A 27,985-nucleotide genomic window follows, 5' to 3' on the forward strand; every position below is an offset into this window, starting at 1 on the left:
ATGCGGGGCTCGATCCCAGGACCCTGGGATCATGACCTGAGCCGAAGGCAGACGCCCAACAACTGAGCCACCCAGGCGCCCCAAATTTCAGCCATTTTTAATTGTACGGTTCAATGTTACTAAGTACATTCACATTGTTATACAGTTATCACCCACCATCCCATCTCCAGAACTTCTTCCGTATTCCTAAATTGAAGCTCTGAACCCGTTAAACAATGTCTCCATTCCTCCATACCCTGAGCCTCAATAAGTAAATTGGAAGCCACAATTCTGCTTTTCTATCTCTATGAATTTGACTTAGGTACCTCATAATAAGTAGTCATAGAGTATTTGTCCTTCTGTGACTGACTTATGTCACCTAGCATAATGTCTTCAAGTTTTATCCATTTTATATAGCATGTGTCAGAATTTCTTTTTATTGCAGAATAGTATTCCATTTAGTATTCCATTGTATGTATATACATTTAAAAAAAAATCCATCCATTTGCCAGGGTTGTTTTGTTGGGGGTTTTTATGGGGGAAGGGGTAGGCCTTTTTTTTGTTTTGTTATTAGAGTGTGAATGCAATAAAATTGAGTTTGATAAAACTGTACAAACCACGGTAGTCTTGTATAGGTCCACTGTTAGGAAATAGTGTTTGTTGCCACAAAGATGAGTACAAAAGATCTTACTTTGTACAACTCATACATATCATGGCTATTGGAAAAATGACCTAAAATGCTTATTCTACCAGTGGGTAGATACCATAATGGTCAAAGGTATAGCATAAACAGGATTTAAAAGACCTGGGGTTTTTAATAGAATGATTGGAATATTGTGAGGCTTCAGCAATATGTACACAATTTTGTACACTTTGAAGTGCCCGAAACAGAGAGAAGGTGTTGTAATAGATGGTCTAGTCTGGTTGACTGAGGAATCAGTTTTTGAAAGAATTTCGAATTATTAGGTGGATGAAATAAGACAGCCCTGCACCTGATGAACTAACCTAAGTGATACAGGTTTTATAAAATAGAGTTGAATGAGTTGCCTCAAGAAGGTGTTACCTGTCTCCAATATCTTAATTCCTTTGTCATCATAATTTTCTAATGGAAGTTACAGTGAGAACAGACAGTGAGAATGAGTGTCCGAGGGAGGTTCCTTTCTCTCTTTATTCATTACTCTCTTGAAAACACGTACTCACTTTCCTTGTTCTCTGCAGTCCTCTCTAGCAGAGTTGTAATTGTGGGCCCATCTTCTGAATTGTGACCTCTGTTAATACATTTCAACACAGTTCCATTTCAGGAAAATGTGTTGTTTTGGAACTCACTAGTATATGCTTTTCCTTGATGTTCCTTTCTTATCAAAACATATACCCACACATATTACTGCACATCAAACTTTGATAACATTTGGCACTGGAAAATTGAAAAGCATGCAAAGAATACAAAATACAGATGAAGATGGTAATGGAAAAATAAAACAGATTAAAAGGAGTCTCTGGAGACTTGAACTAGTCCTTTCTAGGATGGCTGAAGTTACAGGATAGCTCTTCAGCTTTATTAATTTCTTTCAGCCTCATTGTAAAAGATAAGCTAATAGAAGGTAGTTGGTAATTTAAATGAGATGCTTAGCATGTGGAAAGCAGTCCATGAATGTTGTCTGTTAAATTTATTATTTCTAGTGCTTGCTTCAGCAGCCCATATACTAAAATTTATTATTTCTAATCTATGGGTTTGAAACTGAGAGGCATTTTAGTGGCTGGAGAGCATCAGATAATAATTTGCTGTTCTTACCTGAAATTGCCTTGTTTTACCTCTACAGTGTTTGAATATGGACTATCTCTCTTAAATTAGTCTCTGTAATTAGAGATTTTCTTAAATATTCTTACCACATTATGTTTTATTTAATACTGACAAGTGCAGATGGCACATTAATTTTAATTAATGTGTAATTAAAATACTAAGATTATCGGAACACTCGTTTGATAAATAAAACTTTTACCTCCTTAGTTTTTTGTTTTTGTTTTTAATATCCAACTGCAGGAAAGAACTAAATAGACTAACTTGGCTGGTCACATCTCACTAGCCTTGGCAGAAAGCTCTGATAAACTGGAATAAACTCTGTTAGAATATCTGAGCATATCCAATTTATGATGTCCAAACCAAACTGCTGAAACCTTCCTCCTTAAGTCTGAGGTCTTCCCCATCTCCGTAAGTAACTCCATCCTTTGGGTTGCTGAGGCTAGAAGAAACCTGGCAGTCACCATTGCCTCTTACATTTTTCCCTCCAACTCCACCATCCAGTGTGAGCAGATGTTGTCATTTTGTTTTTAAAATATATGCATGTTTTCATCACATGTGACGTGTCCACTGCTTTCACTCTGGTGTAAGGCTCTGTCTTCTCTACCTCCATAGTCACAGTGGCCACCTAATTGGTCTCTGCTGCTTCTTCCCTTCTGCCTTACCATCTTTCTCTGCTCACCAGCCAGACTCCTGCTGAGCTTTCTTGGCTCAGTTGATCTTCCTCAACTCAAAATTTAGAATAAAAAGCTGAAGGCCTGGGGCGCCTGGGTGGCTCAGTCGTTAAGTGTCTGCCTTCTTTCGCTCAGGTCATGATTCCAGGACTCTGGAATCAAGCCCCGCATCAGGCTCTCTGCTTGGGGGGAAGCCTGCTTCTCCGTCTCCCACTCGCCCTGCTTGTGTTCCCTCTCTCACTGTGTCTGTCTCTTCAAATAAATAAATAAAATCTTAAAAAAGAAAAAAAAAAAAGCAGAAGGCCTGCATGCTTAGTGGTCCCCAAGAACATGTGCGTGCACACCCCTACCCACACTCACACACTCATAACGTCTCATTTAGTATCCTCCTGCAGTCTCTGTGTTCTAGCCACGCTGGTCTGCTTCAGGATCCTTGGACCTGCTGTTTATTTCCTTCGCGTGGAATCCTCCTTTCATTACCTCCTTCAGATCTTGGCTCAAGTATTATTTAAAATTGCACCCCATCTCCTGTCTTCCTTGTCCTTTCCTTCTCCGTTTCTCTTCATAGTGTTTACCCCACCATATGAAATTCTTTTTTTTTTTTTTTGAAGATTTTATTTATTCATTTGAGACACAGAGATACAGAGAGCATGAGCAGGGAGAGAGGCAGAGAAGGAGAAGCAGGCTCCCTGCTGAGCCAGGAGCCCGATGTGGGGCTCGATCCCAGGACCCTGGAATCATGACCTGAGCCGAAGGCAGTCCCACCATATGAAATTCTTAATTACTGTGTTAACTCTGCCAAGGATTTTGGTCTGATTTGTGCACTGAAGTGTCCTTAGTGCTTAAAAAAGGGCTGCCACATTGTAGTTGTTCAAATATTTGTTAAGCTAATGAATTTGTCTAGAAAGGAGAGAATGCTTGAAGGCATGAATTAGAGCCACAGACTGGATCATTGCCCACATAATTGGAATAAACGTTAAGTGTGAATTTTTTTTAAAACAAACTTAAATCATAAGTACTTCTTGAACATTAAAACATTCCTAGGAAAGTGTTTTATTTTGATTCTGGAATTGTGGCGTTAGCAGATACTGTGCTTCCAAAGTCAGTAAATGTTTATGCATCCTCAGACAGTATTTTAGATGCTTTCACATATAATATGCATAATTACTGCAGTTTTATGCTGGTATTAGCCACAGAGAGATTGTGATTGTTGAGAAGTTACATGTTCAGTAAGTTTCTAACCTGTGATTCCTGACTCCAAGTCCAGAACTTGATCAGCACATTCTTGTATCGCTCATGATGACATATTCTTTTAAGTCACCAAAATTTACATTTTATTTTAAATAAAAAGAGACCTAAGCAACTAAGCTGAGGGAGAAATAATAGAAACTCAGTTCACCCATAAACACTTTTATAAATATGTATATACATAAAAAGTACAAAGAAAGTAGAGGTAAACTTGATTCAGTCTCTTTAGCAGTTCTTAGTTCTGGACTGGAAAGAAACTTCTGTTGATTTGCTTGTTTTGAATAAATGTATAGTAGGGTTTATGAGCTGATTTACTTTACTACTACTGCTTTTCCTTCCCTAACATCCTTTACTCAGCACTTTTTTTCCATTTTTTTAAATTTTAAGTTCAGTTAATTAACATATAATGTATTATTGGTTTCAGAGGTAGAGGTCAGTGATTCATCAGTCTTATATAACACCCAGTGTTCATGACATCAGGTGCCCTCCTTAATGTCCATCACCCAGTTACTCCATCCCTCCAGCAACCCTGTTTGTTTCCTATGATTAAGAGTCTCTTATGGTTTATCTCCCTCTCTGGTTTCATCTTGTTTTATTTTTTTCCTCTCTTCCCCTATGATCCCCTGTTTTGTTTCTTAAATTCCACATATCAGTGAGATCATATAATAATTGTCTTTCTCTGATTGACTTATTTCACTTGGCATAACACCCTCTAGTTCCATCCACGTTGGGTGCAAATGGCAAGATTTCATTTTTTTTTTTTTTTTTTTTTTGATGCTGAGTACTCAGCACTTTTGAACTACTGGTTTTTCATGTCCCTCTCCACTTTCCCCACCCTCCTACCTTTGGTATCGTGGACAGGTAACAACATGCTAACACCAATCTGTTTGAAAAAGAGTAGTTGTATGTTTGTGTATGCATGCGTGTGTGTATTTATGTTTAAATTGTACCTGTGTATACTGTGCCATCTAGAATTCTAGCAAAAATATGGAGGCATACCATGGTTGAACCCCTGGGTGTTTGCTACTTTAAGGGTAGCAGCAGTATCAGGCGCTTTGATAGAAGTTTTTATCACTGTTATTGAAGATTAAGATATACATTTTAAGAAAAGAGTTTTCCCAGTTGGGAGTTCCTCAAAAGTAAAATTAGCTGAATATTCCATCTTTCAGAATTGCTAGATCACAAGTGTCTTAGTTATTGAGCCATGTTGATCTTGACTTTAGTCTCTTCATTACAGGTTCTGATGTCCCCTGGTCCCTAATTGGAAAAGGAATTACGGTTTTACTATCAGGATGGGAATCAGAATAGTTTATTATTCTTAGGAAGATTCTTTGAAAATTACTCAAAAACAGGTTTAGCTTTAGATTTATAATCCTTTTTAGCATTGCCAAAACCTAGAGTTGAAATTCTTGGTATATGTGATTTTCATACTTTTGATAATAGTGGTGATTAATTTTCTGTCATTATATAACAAGACTGTTTTCAAGTATTTGGTTGACAAAACTTGTTTAAAATTCAAGTGTCGGGATGCCTGGGTGGCTCAGTTGGTTAAGCAACTGCCTTTGGCTCGGGTCATGATCCTGGAGTCCCGGGATCGAGTCCCACATCGGGCTCCCTGCTCGGCAGGGAGTCTGCTTCTCCCTCTGACCCTCCCCCCTCTCATGCTCTCTCTCTCTCATTCTCTCTCTCGAATAAATAAATAAAAATATTAAAAAAAATAAAATAAAATAAAATTCAAGTGTCCGTAGAACACATCGTGTAAATTATGTTATCTAATTTAAAAGACTTTATTTCATCAATTCAGTATTCAGTATTTTTAAACATTTTTTTATAGATACTAAATCTATGAGGATTTATGTAAAAATACCAACTTGGCTCACATGTCTTACATTGTAGGCACTGAAAATATTTAAAAAATTTTTCACTTCTAGTCTCACCTGTTTCATTTTTTTCTCTCCTTTATTCTTCTATTATCATGTGATGTTAAAGTCTTATTTCACACACTGCTCCTGCAGTTTAGGGGTGTGGGAGGGTGGGGCAAAATAGCATGTGAAGAAGTCCGGAGACCTGAAACACCATGTGGTGTTCTGAGAACTGTGTTAAGTTCCAGTGTGGCTAGAACACACGTTGTCTTTGTATGGGTAGGAGGAGACCAGAAGCTGGATCAGGAAAAGACCCTGTGGGAATGCAGTTCTCCAGCTAAATACCAGCCCAGCAACCTGTATTCTTTCATACCTTTCTTAATGTTGTGTTCTCTTGCCCAAATTTAATTTCTTCAAGAGTAAGTCTACCTAGGTATATGTTAAAAGCTGGCAAATTTCTGTATCACCTTTAACGATCGCTTAAGTTTTTTCTGTTGAAATTTCTGGTGGTTTAAGAGTAAAGAGTAGAATTTAGAAAGAATAAAACAAAATATGTGACAAAATCAAAAGACTTTTATGGAGTGTCTTCTGACCTTAGATTCTTGATTTAATGGGTAAATATTCTTGCCCCGTGTTTAGGAACATAAAGTTGAAGGATAAAAATAAAGGAGAACTTAAGAGTCCATGGTTTAGAAAGTGACTTGCTACTTGTCATGAAATCAGTTTAGTGGGTTACAACTAGCATTTAAGTAATTTATGACAGAATAGGATACAATTATATCTACCAGAGTGTGTATCAGGTTGTTATGTAAAAATCTACTTTTGGTTATGGTAAGCAAAGTTTGAAAAACTCTATTTAAATATTTGTATATGCTTTTAGCATTTCTGTCTGTATTTTAAAGACAGTATCCATTCATTTACTCAGGTATTTGAGAACCCACTGCTTCTCTTTCTCCATTCCATCTCCCATTCATTGGGTCACCACTATGTGCCAGATACTGTTCCAAAGCCTTTACATGTATTAACTCATTGTTTTCTTCCATTACATGAATGTTACTTTTATCCCAGTTTTTCAAAAGGAGAAGCTAAGGTGCCTAGTGATTATTAACTTGCCTGAAATTGCATAGCTGCTAAGTTGTGAATCTGGGATTCAGTTCAAAACCAGGCAGTCTTTTCTTCAGAGCCCTTTTTTCTAACTACCAAGCTTTAAATGGTTACCTATGTAAAGACACCTCTCTCAAGGCACTGTAATAAGTGCTGGAGGTACGTCTGAAATGGTTCTTGATCTCATGGAACTTAAATATTTATAAATATATTTACAATCTTCTATGTTTGTTAAAATATATAAATACATACAGACATACCTAATGTGGGAAAACACTATATATGGTTAAGTAACCATATATAACTAGCATATTACCATGTTTCAAATTTCAGTATTATTGACTATAATTTCCATTGTATGGATATGCCATAATTTAACTATTCTTGTGTTGTCGGAAAGAAATTCCTAGTCCTTTCTTAGTAAGTAATATTGAATGCATTCATTATTGTCATTTCAGATTACTCTGTGAGGCTGTTTATAAAAGCATAAAAATTTCAAGTTACTGGTATCTGTTTCTAATTTTCTAAAGTAGTTTTTTTTTAAGATTTATTTATTTATTTATTTGACAGAGAGACACAGTGAGAGAGGGAACACAAGCAGGGGCAGTGGGAGAGGGAGAAGCAGGTCCCCTGCTGAGCAGGGAGCCCAACGCGGGGCTCGATCCCAGGACCCTGGGATCATGACCTGAGCCGAAGGCAGATGCTTAACAACTGAGCCACCCAGGCGCCCCTAATTGTCTAAAGTTTATGCTTTAGCAGTAGTGCTGATCTACCTTCAAAAGCATTATATGTTAAATATTCAGTAGTTACAAACAAAACAAAATTCAGTAGTCAAAAATGGTGTTCTATATTAAACTGTCTTCTTTCAAAATCTGTTTTTAATGTTGTCATTGTAGCATGTATAAACCATTCCTAAATATTTTCTTTCATTCACTCAAATATTCGTGTGCCTACTATGTTTTAGAGCATATCACGAACTTTCTTCTTCTGGTTGTCAATCATGTATCCAAAATGGGGTGTATAACATTTTCACGTACTTAGATCATTGGTGCCTAGTGTGTTCCACGTTTTTGGGAGTTAGATAATAGGTTTAGGAAGATAAAGACAGCAGCTACCCTCTTGGACATAGTGTAGTGAAGGAGGCTATAACAACTTCCATGGAAACCTATTTGTCTCTTTTATAAGGAGTGAAATGTTTTGTAGACAGATGCATAGTCTTTAATACACACTAGTTTTGAAATTAAAAGGTATGTGGTTGGGCATCAGAATTTCTGATGGGCATTCCTATTATAATCCACTATCTGAGATATTAATGTTTATAAAATGAGTTACACAGAAGGGTTAATGCTATTACTGATGAAGATATTTTTTAAAAGACCTTTTAGGTTTTTTACGGTAACAGTTTGACTCTTAAATGTAATAATTCCGCAAGACTTTGTTTCTGCAATTTAAAAAACGGTTTCTTTGAGTCATCTAACTTGTTACCAAACAGTGGCATGCAGTGTGGATGCATGGTTTCCATTCAAATTTGAAGTTGCTTAGGAGTTTCCTGTCCCTTAATTTGGGGGATTTTTTTTTTCAGTGCTTTTTGTTTCTCTTTTAGTTTAATAATGTTTTGAAGCACTGAAGTAAGCTGTCCATCTGCTTTTGTTGTTGTTGTTGTTCTGTTTTATTTTGTTTGTATTTTTAATTAGTGATAACCTGACTGAATGACCTCACCTCCCTCAGCAAATAAATGTCTCTTCCCATGAGGCTAATACCCGTAGCAGTTTATGGGACGGGGCCCAGTTGGAAAAATGTGGCCATATACCTTTTTTTTTTTCTTTTTTTTTTTGAGTAGGCTCCACACCCAACATGGGCTTGAGCTCATGACCCTGAGATCAAGAGTCACAGGCTCTACTGACTGAGCCCGCCAGGCCGCCCCGGCAGTGTACCCTCTTAAGGAAAATACTTTCCATGCTCATTTTTGTTTGGTCACCTAAAATTTATATTGATAACTGCTGTGACTTTCAAGTCCTCTTTAAAAGACCTCCAAATGTATCACTTCATGAAAATACTAGATGTCATTTGTAGGAATCAAATGGAGTTTCTGAATGGAGTTTCTGATTTTAGTGATTATATGTGATCCTAATTTTTAGTGGCTTTACTAAATGTGTATACAGTCTTGTTATACAAATTCATTTACGTACATTGACTGGATTTTGAGTGAGACGCATTTGTAAAATTTAATTATTGTTATATCAGGCAGGTTGAAAAAACAAACATAATTGTTGGACTTGATTTCTTCTGGAAGATAGATTGGTATAGCAGATTACTTAAATCTCTCTGAGCCTCGATGTCCTCGCTGTAAAAGGAGGCAGGCACCCTGTCAGTCTTAGGAGTGGTAGATCAGGATGAAATAACATGAAATGTTCAGCACAGTTCATGGCATAGTGTCAGTAAGTGTTAGCCTCAGTACCACCCCTTTCCCCAACTGTATTCTGCGACAGAATTGTAGTACAAAAGTGCTGATATGGGGCACCTGTGTGGCTCAGTCATTGAGCGTCTGCCTTCGGCTCAGGTCATGATCCCAGGGTCCTGGGATCAAGCCGCGCATCGGGCTCCCTGCTCCGCAGGAGGCTTGCTTCTCCCTCTCCCACTCCCCCTGCTTGTGTTCCTTCTCTCGCTGTGTCTCTCTCTGTCAAATAAATAAATAAAATCTTTAAAAAAAAAAAAAAGTGCTGATGTTCTGGCTAGAAGATGTAGATTTAAGTCCTAGTTCTTCTACTGCATGCTTTCTTGGATCAGTCACTTGACCACAGAGTGTTTGTTTTCTCTTCTATAAAATGAGGTTCTGAAAATTAAATGATGTATTGAGCAAGTGCTTCAGATCTAGGCTTTTTTCTTTATTATCTAGCCTATTTATTATAACTTGCTTTATTTCCCAATAGTTGACATAAATTTTTATGTGCAAAGGGGAGGAGCTGTATTTCAGAACATTAACCCAATAGTTGGGTGGAGGACGCATTTATTTGGAGGAGCAGAGTATAGGAGGCAGTGCCATTGTCCTTCCAGGTAGTTGTAACACGTACAGACCCAGTGAGAGGCTTCAAGCTGAAGTGGGAAGGGCCGGGGGTTGCACTGAGTGGTAAAACAATCAGTTTAAAAAGATGGCTGTGGCTGCAGTGATTTCACTGGGCCAGGTCTCTTGATTCTGTTCTTCATTAGTTTCTTTCCACCTCTCCTGGTAGAGTTCTTTCCTATATGCGATCCTGCCACTATTATCAGCTTTCTGAAGAGTGACCTACATTTTGTAATCTGCCTCCCCCACAACCTGCAATGAATCTAAATCTCAGAAATATGTAATTTTCTGACACTGGACTATAAAAGGTTTTCATCAGTTGACTCTACTTTTTCAAACAGGAAGTGGTTCCACTTTCTCCTTAGGACATACTTTTAGCTCTAGTTGGGAAATTTGTCATTTTCCATTTCTTGCCTGTTAACTTGACACAAGCTGTTCCATAGGCCCAGAGTATAACAGACCTCTCCCAGTGACTTTTTTTTTCCCCTTTGGAAGCCCTTTTTATGGCTTGCTTTTATTAAAAATTTTCTGATCAGTTATCCTAAGGTAATTTTAATTGCTTTATGACAAATGTATGTGATAATTGATATCAATACGATATTGATAATTTAGTTTTACTTTCTTTGTGTGGCTTGAGTATTCCTTCTGTAACTATTATAGAGTGCCAAACTTGAGGCAAAAGTAGAGTGAATTCTTAGATTTAAAATGTGACATACAAACTTCTTATCCTATCATTTTAATAATGAAATGTTTTAAATGCTCTTATATAACAAAGGTGAGTTGGAGTGAGGAGGAAAGGGGGACAGACAACCTGCCAAGGCAGTCACAGAGCCCCAGTACAACCTGATAGTTAGCCATTATTGTCCATTGATACGTGCATACTCTTAATGGAAGTAAGCTTCAAAAACGGGAGCTCCATGGAATTTCAATTTAATGACTTCCATGGAATTTAAAATGATTCCATAATTAAAATGGGGCAGGGCCCTCTGCTGTGTTTATTAATGAGTTCCCTTTTGTGCAGGGGTGTGGGTGATTTCCAGCTCTCATGCAACACAGAATACAATAGGTGGTCAGTCAGAGCACCTACCCAGTGTTTAGACCTGTCTTTTTTGGTGATTTTCATTTCTTCAGAAGAACTGAAGAATCTGTTGGGGCAAAGAGATTTGTGGGGTTTTGGTGGATCTCCATAAAGCAAAAGCTGTCACTCTTACCACCAGGCATGTACCCCTCATTCATCTGAGGGTTCACAGTAAAAGTGACAGGGTGACGTAGTAGCAGCAGCCTCTCTGGTTTTCTTAGTCATGGCAGCAGTTAACAGTGCACGTAACACACCAACACTCAAGTCCTTATTTTTTGTTTTTGTTTTTAAGTCATTGAAATTATGAGACTATCATTCAGATGGAAGCATTGTAGTTCTTCGGAACCATTATGATCTCAAAAGGAAAGGAGAATGATACAGATACACTGGCTGAGGTGTTTTGAGGTGCATCGAAGTGTTCCAAGCTGTGACTTACCTTAACATGTTCTTGAAGTACCATGGCGTGGATTAAAAGGTATGCTTTAGAAATCTCCCAGTGACCCCAGGGTCATGGATAGAATGAACGCTCGTGATTCTGTATTTAATTATCACAATTAAATTTTTAAGAGATTTTAATATTTAGACTGTAGATGTGGTATGGATTTATGGTAATAGTACTTTTTCTTTTGTTAAAAAAAACCCATATATCATAAGGTTGATGACTGATTTCTCCCTCCCTCCCTCCCTCCCCCCACCCCCTTTGAGATACAGTTATAGAAGACACTGGGGTAGATATTTTCCCTGGATTTTAATAGTAATGGGCTGTAATTTCTTTCACCAGATAGTTTAGGTATTAGTCATGTATTGGTCTGTAATTAGCTTTGTGGTTTACATCATAGACTAGTTTCTTTGCAGTGCTGTCATTTCATGGCCTGAATAGGAAATAGATAAATGCTTTAGTTGGAGCCTTAATTTGACCAAATAAAATAATTCTTATGTGGACCGTTTATAGTTTGTGCTCATTTTTGTCTTTTACAAAGAATTTTTCCTGAGAGGAAAATGCATGGCTCCTTATTAACAGTGATTGTTGTTGCTTCACTAATTGTATGTATGTAATTAATCATTTATGTGTTTGTGGTATGTAGTCCCCCTGTTATTTGTGGTTGCTAATAGTGGTAATTCTAGGTTTCATATTACCCACTTAAGTGTCAAAAATTGTTAAGATTTTTATGTTCGTACATTTTATTTGACTGATGTGGTCAAAACCACTTTTTAATTATTTGGAGACAACCTAATTTTGTACTGTGTGCTTACTACTAAATGTTTTCCTATGGATGGTGGAAGTGAATGAACCCAGGAAGAATGCAGAGTTTATTAATGTTACATTAGGTTCAGAATTCTTTATCTTTTAGGTAATAAAGAAAAATATGTTGGGAAGGTAATGGTTTACATCATGGATAGATAAATTTAATAGAAATACACTAGTGCAGTCTGTAATTTTTATCGTTTCGGCTATCTTAACGTTAAGATCCTTTTGATACATCAGCAGTTAAATTCTAAATGAAATTTAGTTATTAAACCTAAGACAAAATTGCTTTATATTAAATTCCAGTCTATAATGACAGCGATCTAATCAAGTTTCTAGGTAAAGTAGGCTGCTTATTAACCAAGGCAATCATTCACTTCAACCAGGTATTTTATGTCTGATGGCACACAATAGTGTCTACTCTCCAAAAAAAGATCTTTTCTGACATAATGGGTTGGAGATGATATTCGATACATTGTTTACAAAATGTAATTCTCTATAATATTTGCTACTTTAACTTAAAAAATCTTTTTTTGGGGGTAGCACTTGGGAATCTGTTTTGTTTTGTTTTAACTCCACTGAGGATTCTTAATGTACAGCCAGGGTTGAGAACTCGTGTGGGGAAGTGTTCATAGAATTTATAGCTTAGTGGTTAAGAGCTTAGACTCGGGGGCCAGCTGACCTGTGTTTCAGATCTAACACTTAATTTTATTATTTTGACAGGTTGTAAAAATGATCTGGAAAAAAAGTTTAAATTTGTATTTTAAAAATGTAGTAAATAAGTATATACATATATAATTTATGTTAATGCATTTTATACGTGTGTATATAAAAATACATATATGTGTCTCTGTATAAATACCTGTATCAATAAATTACACACACGGTGCTGGGTAGGAAGCCAGTGTTAGACTAACAGTGGTGATGATTATTAAATATCCGATCAGGAACCTGGGGGGGTGTAGAAGGGGGATGCTGTTACATTTTTTTCTTACCTTGAGTCTTACACATTCTCATGATCTTCCTAGAGCTACATAAACAATCAGTATTTGATTGATGTTTTCAGTTCTTTGCGCTTTTTCTCATCAGTTAAAGGTGGCCACTAGAGACCTGTAATTTATCTATGGTCCTCTTATCCTGCTAGGTTGATGTGTGCGTCTCTAAAGCTATGTTTTTTTTTAAATTGCAGGTTTCAACCCACTCATTAGTGGGTCAAGAAATCGATTTAATGGGTTATGACCAGCATTAAGACAACATATTAGAATAGAAAATAAAATACCAGGTGCACTGAATGTAGAAAAGAGTATTTTAAAAAATACTTTTGTTTCAAGTTTTTATTTTTTTATTTTTTTTAAGATTTTATTTATTTATTCATGAGAGACAGGGGGAGAGAGAGAGAGAGAGAGAGAGAGAGGCAGAGGCAGAGGGAGAAGCAGGCTCCCTGCTCCCCGATGCGGGACGCAATCCCAGGACTCCGGGATCATGACCTGAGCCGAAAGCAGACGCTTAACCGTCTGAGCCACCCAGGTGCCCTGTTTCAAGTTTTTAAAATGCAGAAATAAACAAAATATATACCCATTTATGTGTATGTTGATTGGATTGTTTTAGTACCACTAAGTATATGCCTACCATAGTCACAGATGTCCCTCACAGGTGCTGTTAGTTCTGTCTTTTTTTGCCTTGCTAAGAAGTGACCAGGATAGGTTCCAGTTTGTGGCTTGTAATGGTACGCCATGCTCTATATCACCTTCAAGGATCACCCTACCATCCCTTTCGTTTGAAGTGAAGGTTATTACCGGAGAGTATCTAAGGAGTACAGGAGAATAGGAGAATGTAATAACAGCTTTTGAGTGGCATTAATCAAGGCTGTTTTATCAAGTAGAGTGTTCTAGTATACTGCCCTCTGGCATACATCCTGGTGTTTATTATCTATAGATCCGTGTCTTCAAACTGCCAGTGGCAGCCCATTCTGGAGTCAATTTAATAAGTTGTTGCCTTTCTCCCCTAATTAAATGAAACAGAAAAGAACAGAATAGCAGGGCACCTGGGTGGCTCAGTCGTTAAGCGTCTGCCTTCGGCTCAGGTCATGATCCCAGGGTCCTGGGATCGAGCCCCGCATCGGGCTCCCTGCTCAGCGGGAAGTCTGCTTCTCCCTCTCCCACTCCCCCTGCTTGTGTTCCCTCTCTCGCTGGGTCTCTCTCTGTCAAATAAATAAATAAAATCTTTAAAAAAAAAAAGAAGAACAGAATAGCAGATGTCATGATTATATCCCAAATTTTATAAAATTTTTGTTTCAGGAGCATGTATATATACTGAATTGCAGAGACCCGAGTTCTGGTAACGATCATCTGAGAAACAATATGAAACTTGGTCTTATAAATCGAGGTTGCCAAACTGACCTCAGTCAGAAAAGACTTCAGATATCTAAAGCAGGATTGTCAGCCCAATAGTCTTACCTCTGATGGTAGGTTATAATTAATTAGATGTGAGACGTTGTTTTTGTTTTTTTGTTGTATTGTTGGCTCCCTAGCTTGCTTGCCCTGGTAAATATTTATAAAGGCTCATCGGTAAGAAATTTAAAATATTTCCTAGTTGAGGAATTTACTCTTACGCTACATTGATGAAAGTGACCCATTCAATTAAAAAAAAACCCCAATCTGATAATATATACTAAAACCCACCCATTTCATTTTCCTATTCCTTATATGTTAAGACTTTTTCATGTAATAGGTGCTTCTTTAATTCAGAAGGTAGATAAAAATTTAATGTTGCAAAAAGATTAAGCATAAATCAGATACATGACAATATTTTGGGTGGTTAAATGTAAGAGCTTTTAATTTTTTTTGGGTTAGTGCCTGTGCCTACCACGATGTCCTCATAACAGGCAGATATTTGTTTTACAGATTTGTTGAAGATGATCACAGTTTCTGGTGAATATTTTAAAATAAATAAAGCTTCATGGTAGGACAATATCAGCATATGTATGTTTTAGATTGTGTCTAAAATAGTTTCTTCTGGTAAATTGTTTCATAGCAATGGAATTTGTATATTAGTTTTCTACACTTGGGAGTTGAAAAATGGAAGAACTCTTTGCCAGAATAGGAGGCCAAAAGATGATAAGCACAATTCATCTTTCTCTGCAAGTTCTTGGAATTTGAGTCAAACATACATAGTTCCTGCTCTGAATTGGGTACGATATACTAAACTTAAAAATCATGTTTTGAAATTACAGAAGATAAAGTAATAACCACCACTCCCCCCAACCACTGGATTAAGTTCCCCGATGATGGCTGCTTGTCTTTGCACTAGAGGTACAGGCGTATGCTGCTTGTGGTGAAGGTAGAAAACAAGAGCCTGTGGATTCTCTTACTTTGTTTCCCTAAAACCTCCCAGCCCCCACCTGTCCTTGCCTTCTCCCAGACTCTCCAGTTCTTCCTCCCCTCATCAACAGCATTGCTTGGCTTTTCATCACTGTTTTAGTCCTCTTACTACGACCTCATCACTTGCTACCTCATGCTGCTTGTCCTGTTGAGAGCGCAAGGTTTCATGTTGTCACTTTGTGGCATTTGTTCTTCAAAACTGTGTTCCTTTACTTGAGTTATCATCTTGGGTGAGAAGGAGAGCAACTTGTATTCTTTTTCTTTGGTAGATTTTTCTTCCTAAAGTGTAGTTTAGAAAGAAACTAAACTACGTTCTAGTTTAGCTGTTGGCCTAAAATGGAGATCAGTGGCCACAGGTGGTACTCCAACCACATACCTAGGAGTAGAAGAAAGAACATACCATAAATTACTATGTTAATTATTAGATATGGTTCCCGTATACTTTTGGTTACTAAAAACAAGTTAAAAACACTCGAGGAATGAAGATGAGCTGCTTCGAGAGATTTTAAAAAGATGTTTTTGATTCTGAAAATAACAAAGTTTTAAAAATCTTTTGTATAAATGGTAGCATTGTTAGCATTGGGCACTTTCTCAAGCTAATTTATATTTCATTACTTTGAAAAACAGTGCTATATTGCATGTGTCTGGGATCTGGGATATCTTATTAAAAGAAAACTTTAGAATCCCGTGTCAAGCATGAACCTAATTAAAAAGTGGAATATGCTGTACCAGTAATTGTCATGAAAATCAGGGACTATCTTCCTTTTCAAAAACACAACAATGTCAGTTTATCTTGTAATATATATATATTTAAAGATTTATTTATTTAACTTAGGTTTGGGGGAGGAGAGTGTGCGCAGGAGCCAGGGGAGGGGGAGAGGGAGAGAATCTTAAGCGACTCTGCACTGAGCACGGAGCCTGACGTGGGGTTCGATCTTGCCACCCTGGGACCATGACCTGAGCCGAAATCAGGAGTCAGAGGCTTAACCGACTGAGCCACCCAGGTGCTCCTATCTTGTAATATTGAACTGGTAGGCGATTATGAGGAGAATATTCTGTAGGTGTGCCAGAAAATGTGTACACATGCCAAAACTGTTGCTTAAATGAGGAGTACAGTCTTCTTTATGGAGCCCTTATCCGCAATGTAGCCACGTTCTTACACATCAGAGCAAGTGAACTACAAGTAGAATAGTGGCAACCCTCGTTGCCCCCACAAGTCTTCAGGCATTGCTTTAACAACTATCATGTCAGCATATAATCTTTAAAAATAATGACTGCAGGGGCGCCTGGGTGGCTCAGTCGTTAAGCGTCTGCCTTCGGCTCAGGTCATGATCCCAGGGTCCTGGGATCGAGCCCCACATCGGGCTCCTTCTCAGCGGGGAGTCTACTTCTCCCTCTCCCTCTGCCTGCTGCTCTGCCTACCTGTGCTCGCTCTCTCTCTGTCAAATAAATAAAATCTTAAAAAAAATAATGACTGGATGGGCGCCTGGGTGGCTCAGTTGGTTAAGCGACTGCCTTCGGCTCAGGTCATGATCCTGGAGTCCCGGGATCGAGTCCCACATCAGGCTCCCTGCTCAGCAGGGAGTCTGCTTCTCCCTCTGACCCTCTCATGCTCTCTCTGTCTCATTCTCTCTCTCAAATAAATAAATAAAATCTTAAAAAAAAATAAAATAAAATAAAATCCTACTTATAAAAAAAAAAAAAAATAATGACTGGAAATGTACTACTTTGGAAAATAGTGATCAGAAAGGACAACTGCCTACACCCCGCCCCCCCCCCCCACTTCCTTGATTATTTATTTTAAGGAATCCTGGGAGGAACTCTTAGGGTAGTTGGGTAGGACAAAGAGCATTTTCAAAGCACTTCGGTTGAGTGCTTTTGTGTTTCATTGCAGCAGTGGGTGGACAAAGGTGATTAAAAATGTGCTAGCAGTGCTGATGGTAGCAGCTAAGCAGCTAGATTAATCAAGTATGCATGAAATTTAGCTTTATTAAAACTCCATTTTGGTTGAAATTCCTGTGGAAAAAGTAATCTGTGAGTGAGAAGTTGTGACCTGGGGCAGGGACAGAGCAGATGCAGGTACTACGTTATCAAACAGGGGTGACTTGGAACAGGTAAAACCCACTGAAGGCACTTTTGAAATAAAAGCTGTTACTCCAGCTGCTGGGAACCAATTTTCAGTCCTACCCTCTCTACCCCCGCAATTATACACTCTGTTTTGTTGACTCCCATATCCCCTGCCCCTAGACAGTGACTAGTCAAAGCAGGTACTTAGTAAATATTTGTCAAATGAATGAACTTTTGATAATATAGGTTATTAAGATATGCATCTGTCCTGCCATGGCAGTTTACCAATGGACAGAATGAATGGATATATAAGGAAGTAATCACATTTTGAAATGATTGTGACTTCTACAGTTTTGTCATCAGTGAACTCTTTTGTGAGTTAGAATGTTTATTAAAGACCAAGAAAGATCTTTGGGCCCCTGGGTGGCTCAGTCGGTTAAATGTCCAACTTTTGATCTCAGCGCAGATCTCGATCTCAGGGTCGTGAGTTTGAGCCCAGGGTTGGGCTCTACGCTTGGGTGTGGAGCTTACTTTAAAAAAAAAAAAAAAGCAAGAAAGTCTTGAGTGCGTAATAGCTAACATTTAATGAGTATTGGACTTAACAAAATGCCACCTCCACCTCTCCAGGTTGTTAAAATTAACATTTGTATTTTACATATGTGGAGACTGAAGCCCTAGAATAACTGTGAAAGGCCTAGAGTGTTGTTGTTGTTGTTGTTGTTGTTGTTGGAAAGACCTGGACTTTGGGGGAACAAAAGTTGGAAATAGTTTATACAATAATTCAACAGATTTTTCTCACAATGGTAGATCTCCAAGTGTGAGATTTTTTATAGGGAGAGAATGATTGTGATCTGTGCTTGTATCCCACAGAAGAAAAGCTCTGTATTTGAACTAAAACATTTCCATATTTGGGATTGACCAGATTTAGTTTGTTAGGAGGTGGACAATTGCCCTTTTATGGCCGCTAGACACTCCATCGCTTTTATTTCTCTTCAACTTGGTGGCTCTGGCACTTCCTCAAGCAATCCTTTTTCTCTTCCCTTTTACTGCTATCTTGCATTCCCGTGTTCCTCTCCTCTCTTCCCTTCCTACCCTATAAGCTCCTCCCTCCCTCATTTACATGCAACCTGAACAAACAAGAACATTTGTTCTACATTCCTCTTATTAAAATAATATGTGAACAGTGCTTTTGAGTCCGAAAACTGGGCAGATCAAGTGAGAAATGAGGATGTTATGAAAATAGTATGAAATATAGGTCCTAGCAAGTTGTCCAAAAGTCAAGAGGGCTGACCCCAGGACAAGTAGTATTCCTCTTTCAGATTAAAAGATTTGTTGGGTATAATGACCAGACTAGTAGGATTAATTCTTGAGGAATACTAGAATCAAACCAAGGCACTGAGGGATAACCAGGAAAAAAATTAAAAATCACCAATTTGAATGACTTCCCTTTAATTTTGGTTTTCATTCCAAAGTTCAAATTTATACTTAAAGAATTAAGGATCTAATTTCAGTCTTAAACTTTCCTTCATACCTAGGAGCCATCATCATTTTAAAAGCCTAGGAAGTTAATGTGTTAATTGCATCATTATATTGGCTTATATATAATGAGTCTTATATTAGTATTTGATTATTGATACTACAATGAAAAACTGCCTGGGTGAAATTGCTGGAGACCTATACCTGATACATGTAAGTTTTCCTTTCAGTTAGTTTTAGACCCATCAAAACTACACGAAGGAACATGGACTTCCAAGGACCTCTTTTCAGGAGTATTGTTGTAGCTCCATTCAGATCTTTTTTTTAAGATTTTATTTGACAGCAAGAGAGGGAACACATTCAGGGGGCGAGTGGGAGAGGGAGAAGCAGGCTCTCCGCTGAACAGGGAGCTCGACGTGGGGCTCTATCCCAGGACCCTGGGATCATGACCTGAGCCGAAGGCAGACACTTAACGACTGAGCCACCCAGGTGCCCCTCCATTTAGATCTTTATGTCACTTATAGAATCTGTCAGAAACATGGATTATCACTTTTTTTTAAGTTGTCAACGTGCTTCATTAGAACATTGCTGTTCTTGAGCAAATAATAACAGTAATCTATAGCAGGACACTCTCCGTGGATAAAATAGTTTAATGAAGGTGAGGAAATTGTCATCATTGTAGCTTTTTGGATTTGAGTGAAGTCTGCATTTTTCTCTGCATTGTAAAACTTGTAAATTTAATATCGTTTATTTGGGAGACTATATTTTTTTTCTCCAATGCAGAAAATAATTTATTAATTTTAGATTGGTTTGTTCATAATTATTGTTTAATTCAAAATAGTTTAAATAATATTAGAGTTTAAGACCTACTATTCCGTAATTTTTTTTTCTATTGCCTTTTTTTTTTTCTTTTTTAACATATGACTTGCTATTCTGGTTTATTGGTTTAGTGAACACACGCTGTCTATAGGCTTATATTTGAAAACTTGATGTTAATACTGTACACCCTTGAGTCAACATGTGAATAATACAAGCTTATAGCTTTGGCCATATTTCTCTGATGTGCACTTCTGCTATTAAAAAAAAAGGGGGGGGGGTCGCCTGGGTGGCTCAGTCATTAAGCATCTGCCTTCGGCTCAGGTCATGAAAACAGGGTCTGGGGATCGAGCCCTGCATCCGGCTCCCTGCTTCTCCCTCTTCCACTCCCCCTGCTTGTGTTCCCTCTCTCTCTGTGTCTCTCTGTCAAATAAATAAAATCTTAAAAAAAAAAAAAAGATTGTTCAGCATGAAAGTTATGGCCTAAAAAAATCCACTGTGCATAATTGTGGAAACAGGTTGGCATTTTTTTCCATTACTGGGATATTTAGTTATAATTCTTTAAAGGCTCTGGATTCCACTAATCCCTAGAGCTATTAACACATCAGATTTCCCTGGTTTATTTAACCTTATGCCATTGTTTCATATTCTCTTATCCTTGGAATTCAACAGTTTGGTTTACTGAGAAATAGTTTACAGGTTAAAAAGTGATTTTTCTGGAACATTAAATAAATTTTCATATGATAGGTGGTTTGTTGAATGGAAAAAGCAAATAGGCATTTATTTTTCAGTGAATTAGGGGGGAAAAAAAGTCCTTACTTGGGGAAGGCAAAGAAGATAAACAGTTTAAGGACCATAGGGTAGGTCTCATTCTCTTGACCTTAGTATGGTCGGTGTGTAATCAGAAATAGGGGAAGGTCCTACCTTGTGACTTTCTGAGCTTCAGTTTTCCCTTCTAAGTTTGAAATAATGCCTACTCTTAGGGTTGTTAATGAGAATTAAATGAGAGCATATATAAGGAGATATATTCTGTTTGTTGTTATGTACTTTTTTCTTCTGATATATGAGGCCAGTTTCGGAAGCTGTGGATGTAAGTAGTAACGGGAGCTTTATCTAACCTTACGGAATCAGGGAATGGAAATATAGAAGATAATTTGAAATACAGTTGGTAGCATTAATCAATTAATTGCTTGCGACAGAAGGTAAGAATGAGGAGAAGAGGTCAATAAAACTCATACTGTAGAGAAGAGAAACTGCATGTCTTTCGGGAGCACGCAGGTATGGAAGTTGGTGAAAGGAATGTTAAGAATTAAGTTGCTGCAGTGGAGTTTAAAGAAAACCTATCCTATTTTCTCGTTAGACAATTGGATGTCAGGCAGTTGACTGGACAGTTAATTAGTAAATTAACTCTTAACAACGGCTTTGCAGTTTGCCTAATTTAAATTCATAGCACAGCAAAATACTGAGTAAATACATAGCACGAATGACCCAAATGATGAGAGTTCAGCCTGCATCTGTGAAAGGCCTTATCCTTGTTTTCTTCATTGCTACCCCTTAAATCACAAAGCTTTTGCTCCTGGATTAGTGCTTCACCACTGTAAGTTACTGATGATCGATATTTTTAATCACTTACAGTCATATTCAATGCAGAACCTTTCTTTCATCTGTGTTGGGCAGAGGCTGCTCAGATGATTGTTAGAGTATCAGGTTGCTTATAGCACCACCCAGGGAAAAACGGTTTGCTGTCAGATTGTACTATCAACCCCTGTACCCCTGTGTTGTGTATTACTTTTCAGAGCCCACCCCTCCACCCCCGGGCCTCCTGTGAGGCTTGAGGGAGCAGATACTAGCTCCTTGGCCTGTGTTTTTGGTCCTAGGGGCGCATGAAGGCAGTGTGACAGGTTAATGGCTCAGATACACTTTGGCAGAAAGCCATTCTTTAAGATTTGAGTTGTGGTTAAAGACCACTTCTTCAGAGTGGTTTTGCGTTACCACAAATGCAGGTTTATTATAATATGACATGTGATAACAGAAGGCAAAGTTAAAATTCGGAAGAAATATCGTTTTGGGTATTAACATTCAGGCAGAACGGTATTTCTTTATTCATGAAATGGTGCTATAAAAAACATTTTGGAGGGGCACTTGGGTGGCGCAGTTGGTTAGGCATCGAACTCTTGGTTTCAGCTCAGGTCATGGTCTCAGGGTTGTGGGATAGATCCCCGCGTGGGCCTCTGCACTCAGCAGGGAGTTGGCTTGGGTTTCTCTGTCCCTCTGCCCTCCCACGTGTGCGTGTGGATGTGCAAATGCTCTTTCTCTCTCTCTCAAATGAATAAATCTTAAAAAAAAAAACCCAAAAAACCATTTTGGAAATCTCTTCCCCATTCTGAACATATGACTTTTGATTTTATTATTTTTGTTTATTAAAATTCTCCATTTTGGGGCGCCTGGGTGGCTCAGTCGTTAAGCGTCTGCCTTCGGCTCAGGTCATGATTCCAGGTCTTGGGATCGAGCCCCGCATCGGGCTCCCTGCTCCGCGGGAAGCCTGCTTCTCCCTCTCCCACTCCCCCTGCTTGTGTTCCCTCTCTCGCTGTCTCTCTCTCTCTGTCAAATAAATAAATAAAATCTTTAAAAAAAGAAAAAATTCTCCATTTTAATTCAGTGTCCTATTTTAAATTTTATATTTTAAAATGATTGCCATCTTTTATTTTGCCCTTAGGGACAGGATTCTTTGAAAGTGCTTAACTCCTTTATAAACCTGAGTCATAGGGACGCCTGGGTGGCCCAGTCAGTTAAGCATACTTTCGGCTCAGGTCATGATCTCCAAGGTTTTGGGTTCCAGCACCCCCGCACCCCCCAAGGGCTCCCAAGGAGTCTGTTTCAGATTATCTCTCCTTCTGCCCCTCCCCTGCACTTGCGTGTGTGCTCTCTTTCTCAAATAAATAAATAAAATCTTTAAAAATAAATAAATAAATAAACCCGAGTCATAGCCTTACCTTTATGCATTAGACTTTATTTTGGCTATCCTATCCATAAATGTTCTGGTCTGGGTTATTTAAAAGGAAAATAAAAGGCGGATGCACTGCTGAATTCAAATACTTCAGAATACCAAACTGTGTGTTTGAGATTTGGTTATTTAAGAAATTGGCCAAACACGGCTTGAAGGGGGTTGAGCTAGTACTGTGTCTGTGTAATTTCTACCAACAGAAAAAGGAACGTAAAACCTCTTTGTTAACTGAAGATGTCTGTGTAGATTCTTGGTCCTTTGCAACTCAGAAAAAAATGTACCTTGCAGAATTATGATTGATAGTGTAAATAGTAGAGTCATGAGACTCTCATAGTTCCCAGTGCAATTGTAACATTTGCCCTTGTGCAGGGAAAATGTAAGAGTAATTGTCCAATTTATGACATACACATATGTGCACACATGTCTGTATGTATGTGTGTAGTAGCTGAGGTATGGCTTCCACAGTAGTTGTCTTTAGATTTACTAAATTTTATGTATGTATAGTTTTAGATAGCATTTTTTCACTTTCTAGTATTCAAAGAAAAATTTACCCTTTATCTTTGTAAATTTTAGTCAGTAGCTGAAGTACTGGGAGGGTAATGAAAGAAGGTTTCTGAACTTTCAGGTTTTTTGTTGACCCTCATTGAAGCAAACCAAATCTTGTTATCACAGAAAGTTTTAGAATCAATTACTGCACTTTAAGATCCTATGGTAAAAATTCATACCCCAGGGGCACCTGGGTGGCTCAGTCGGTTAAACATCTGCCTTCAGCTCTGAGCCCCCCACGGCTTCGCATTCAACTCCACTCCTCCCCCCTCCCCGTTCTCTCTCTCTCTCTTTCAAATAAATAAAAAATCTTTTTTAAAAAATTCATACCCCAGGCACCCTCTTCACATGTTAGTGTCCAGAATTGAACTGTAATTAAATTCTATCTTAATGCAGAGTGTATGGAAAATCATGAACAAAGTTCATGTTATGTTTTGTTCGGAACAAGTTATGTTTTGAACAAAATTTACCATTATGTAAATTTGGGCAAGGTGGTTTCTAAGCTAATTTCTTCATCTGTGTAATGAGGACAACAGCACCCACCTTGTAAGACTGATGTGTGTATGAAGTTGAGATAGGTGGGCACAGTTGCTGGCCTCATGCCAGCCCTCTACTAGCTGCTATTACAGTGTAATCTGTAGGGATAGGGCCCTGTTTCTTATTTGTTGCCAGTATGTTGCAAGTCTAGTGCAGTGCCTAACACACAGTAGGCACTTAAATGTGTATTATTAAATGGTTAAAATAAAAAGGAACCATGGGACACCTGGGTGGCTCAGTGGGTTAAGCATTTGCCTTCAGCTCAGGTCCTGATTCCAGGGTCCTGGGATCGAGCCCCGCATCGGGCTCCTTGGTCAGTGGGGAATCCGCTTCCCCCTCTGCCTGCCGCTCCCCCTGCTTGTGCTCTCTCTCTCTGACAAATAAATAAAATCTTTAAAAAAAATTAAAAAAGGAACCAGAATCTAGGAAAACAGTTATACCATTCTCTCCCTCCTTCCTCTTCTCAGTTTTAGATGAGATAGGCAAAGGAAGCCAATTTTAATAATGGGAGCATTCCAATCCTAGTACATATTTAGTATTTTTCCATGACACTGCATAATTAGTAATTTTTTTTAAAGGCACAATCTTGTGATAGGTTATATGCCAAACAGAAGACCACAGATAATCCTAGTTTTTTGCCTACTAAGTAGGAGAGATTGTTGGAATATCTGATCTGCAGTTTGGATGGAGAGGGGAGAAGAGTTTTGTTAGGACTTAAGTCCTCACTGGCATAATATTTAACTTTTCTCAATATGGAATACATACATCTTGGAATGGTGTAGCCAAGGACTAGAAATCACCGCCTTATAAAATTTTGGTGTTAAAATTTGAAGACAATAGGAATGAAGTCCAGGAAAGAACTTTTTTTTTCTCAAAACCAGCCATTCGTTCAAAAATATTAGATATGTATATTTATACACACATACGCACAAATATTTTTCTAAATTAATGTAATAAACCTACAAAAACAAGGCACACAAATTGTTAATGTACAATAAAGTGAATTTTCACAAAGTGAATATACATGGTGTGACCATCACACACAGATGCAGAAATGACCAGCTTCCTAGAAGCCCTCTTGTAGCCCCTTCTAGTCTTAGTCTCTATACTGTTCTTTTGAAGGTACCTGTATCCTGGTGAACACTGCAGATGACTTTTGCTTGTTTTTGAAGTTCTTATAAGCAGAATTATACAATTTTGTACCTTTTTGGGTCTGGTGGCTTTTGCTAGTGATCACCTGATCACATCTGTGGCGATAGTTCACTTTGCTAGTAGCACTCTAGTGTATGATTATTTTATAATTTGTCTGATCCTTGAAAATGGCCTTTTGGTTATTTCTGGGGGTGTCTGCTGATGCTGTGGACATTCTTGTACGTGTCTTTTGGTACCCATTTATACACATAATGTGGTTATAACGTGTTTACTAGTTCTGAACGTCATCAGCAATAATAATCACAGTCAGCAAGCATATATTGGAAACTGTTGCCAGTCATCTTAGCAGTATTGCTACATTCTCAGGTATACTTTTATTAAGGAAAAGGCACGGACCTTTATGTACTGCCTAATTGCATGATACTGCTTCTGAGGCTATTCTATTCCACAGGCAGAGTCAGGATTAATTTAGGAAGAGACCCATTGGACCTTTTACAGGGAAACATTCTTTTCCTACTTCTCCTGTTTCCTTCCATGTGATGTGTAATGCTAGGCCTCTCTCCACCGTGTTTATCCTTTGATTCCTCACCAGGTACAGGAAAATTTTATTTTTAGAGTATTAGGACTCCATATAGAATCTAACTTTAAAATTGCAAGGTCTTTTGGCTTAATAGTTACGCTTTTTTTTTTTAACTGAAAATTACCTATTTTTCCATAGTTTTTTAATTCTTGGGAGGCAGGAACTTACCCTGAGAAACCTCCTGAAATGTAACTTGTCTTCCTCATATCCTTTCCTACTAAAACTCTCTTTGGCCCTTTTTGCTGTAGGTCAAGCTTCCCTAACAGAAATCATTGATAGTCACTTCTTGGGGTTCTGACCTATCTCAGTGCCAAACGCCTCTTGTTCACTTGTCCTAGGCAGTGGTTAACAGATAACTAGAGCCCTTTCCAGACAGGTGTTTTATACACTAAATGTTGCATGTATTTCCAAGAGTAAAACCCGTGAAGAACAGGTGAAAAAAATCCTGTTACGGGTGGTTGTATACTCCTACAGCCTTTTTCTTCTTCTTCTTTTTTCTTTTTTTAAGATTATATTTATTTATTTATTTAGAGGCGAGCTCACACAAGAGCGGGGGTGGGGGGAGAGGGACAAGCAGACTCTGCGCTGAGCATGGATCCCTCCTCAGGGCTCGATCCCACGACCCTGAGATCACAACCGAAGCCAAAATCGAGAGTCCTAGCACTGACTGAGCCACCCAGGTGCCCCATTCTTATGGCCTTCTAAATTTCATTTGAGGTAGGGGAAAATGTCTTCTACTTTTGCTGGCTGCTTCTTCTTTCCTTCCTTCCTTCCCTCCCTACCTTCCTTGTCTCACTAGCATTGGAAAGAATATTTAGGAGATGAGAGAAAAGTTAATTCCTCTTCTGATTAATATCAGATTTATTTCTTCTTGCAAAAAAATTTCAGTTGACCACCTAGCCTTCAAAGAACTGACAACTTAACATGTCTGACAGAAAATTTGTAAAGAGGAAAAAATCTTCACTACTTATAATTTGAGGTAGGGGTGAGAAATAAGAGGGGAAGTGCATGGGAGAAAACTTTGTGACTTCATCTCATATACAAGCCAGTTGTCCATGATCACTTGTGGATTTTCTATGAAAGATGTTTAGTCCTAAACAGTTTTTGATGGGTTGCTTACATGCTGTCTGGGCTGCCCTTCCTTGAAAGGTATAGATTCTCAGATAAACTCCTCTCTTTCCTTTTGTATCTTTGCTTTAATAGTAGTAGGAACCATTTGTGTGTATATGTACACATGTGTACTTTTTATATATACATATACTCCTCATTTCTTTTGTTTGTTTTGGCACCTACTTGTCTGTTTTTGTTACCAGACAGGTGTCACTTGACCTGGTAGTAACATAGGACCCCTTAAAGCAAAGCCACTATCCCTCTGTAAGCCATGGGTTTTTTTTTGGTTTTCTTTTTAATGAGATTACATGTTCTTTTTTTTTTTTTTAAGATTTTATTTATTTATTTGAGAGAGACAGAGATAGCAAGAGAGAGAACAAGTGGGGAGGAGAGGGAGAAGCAGACTCCCACTAAGCAGGGAGCCTGATGCAGGGCTCAGTCCAGGACCCTGGGATCATGACCTGAGCCGAAGGCAAACGCTTAACCGACTAAGCCACCCAGGCGCCCCTGTAAGCTATAGCTTAAGGCAAAACTAAATGTATTTTTTGTGTGTGGTAAAATGTATAGAACCTAAAATTTACCATTTCAGCTATTTTTAAGTGTACGGTTCAGTTGCAGTAAGTACATATACATTATTGTACAACCATTACCACCATGTCTCCAGAGCGTTTTCGTCTTCCCAGACTGAAACTCTGTACTCGTTAAACACTAGCTCTCCGCCCCCCGCCCCCCCCCCCCCCACCTCCAGCTGCAGCCCCAGCCCCAGCTCCTGGCAACCACCATTCTACTTCTTTGTCTATGAATTTGACTGCTCTAGGCACCTTATATAAATGGAATCCTAGAACATTTGCCCTTTTTTGTCTGGCTTTATTTCACTTACCATAATGTTTTCAAGGTCATCCACATGGTAGCATGTATCAGAATTTCCTTTTTTAAGGCAGAATAATATTTCACTGTATGTATATACCACATTTGTTCTTGTCTTCATTCATCAGTATAGGCATTTGGGTTGTTTCCGCCTTCTGGCTGAGGTGAATATCGCTGCCATAAGCATTGGTGTACAAGTGTCTGTTTGAGTCCCTGCTTTCACTTCTTTTGGGTTTATACCCAGAATTGGAATTGACGGATCAAGTAGTAATTGTTTAGCTTTTGGAGGAACCCCCATACTGTTTTCTACAGTGGCTACACCATTTTACATTCCCATCAGCTATGTACAGATTCTAGTTTCTGTGCATTGTCTCCAGCACTGTCTTCTCTGTTATTGTTG

At 38.4% G+C, this 27,985-nt stretch overlaps 1 protein-coding gene across 7 annotated transcripts in view; it reads left to right on the forward strand.

The window, feature by feature from the left end:
* The window catches only part of RBPJ (recombination signal binding protein for immunoglobulin kappa J region), a 220,561-nt gene that overhangs the window by 138,421 nt on the left and 54,155 nt on the right, over positions 1-27,985 (forward strand). Inside the window, exon 2 of one of the 7 annotated variants that reach the window (XM_036099853.2) lies at positions 11,097-11,279. The exons of the other annotated variants lie outside the window; for them this stretch is intronic. Coding sequence (XP_035955746.1) covers positions 11,263-11,279 — 17 coding nt within the window. The 5' untranslated portion in view covers positions 11,097-11,262. The remainder of the gene's footprint in view (positions 1-11,096; positions 11,280-27,985) is intronic. 7 annotated transcript variants of the gene reach the window in all.

This window comes from Halichoerus grypus, chromosome 3 (assembly GCF_964656455.1).
Source record: "Halichoerus grypus chromosome 3, mHalGry1.hap1.1, whole genome shotgun sequence".
NCBI lineage: Eukaryota > Metazoa > Chordata > Mammalia > Carnivora > Phocidae > Halichoerus > Halichoerus grypus.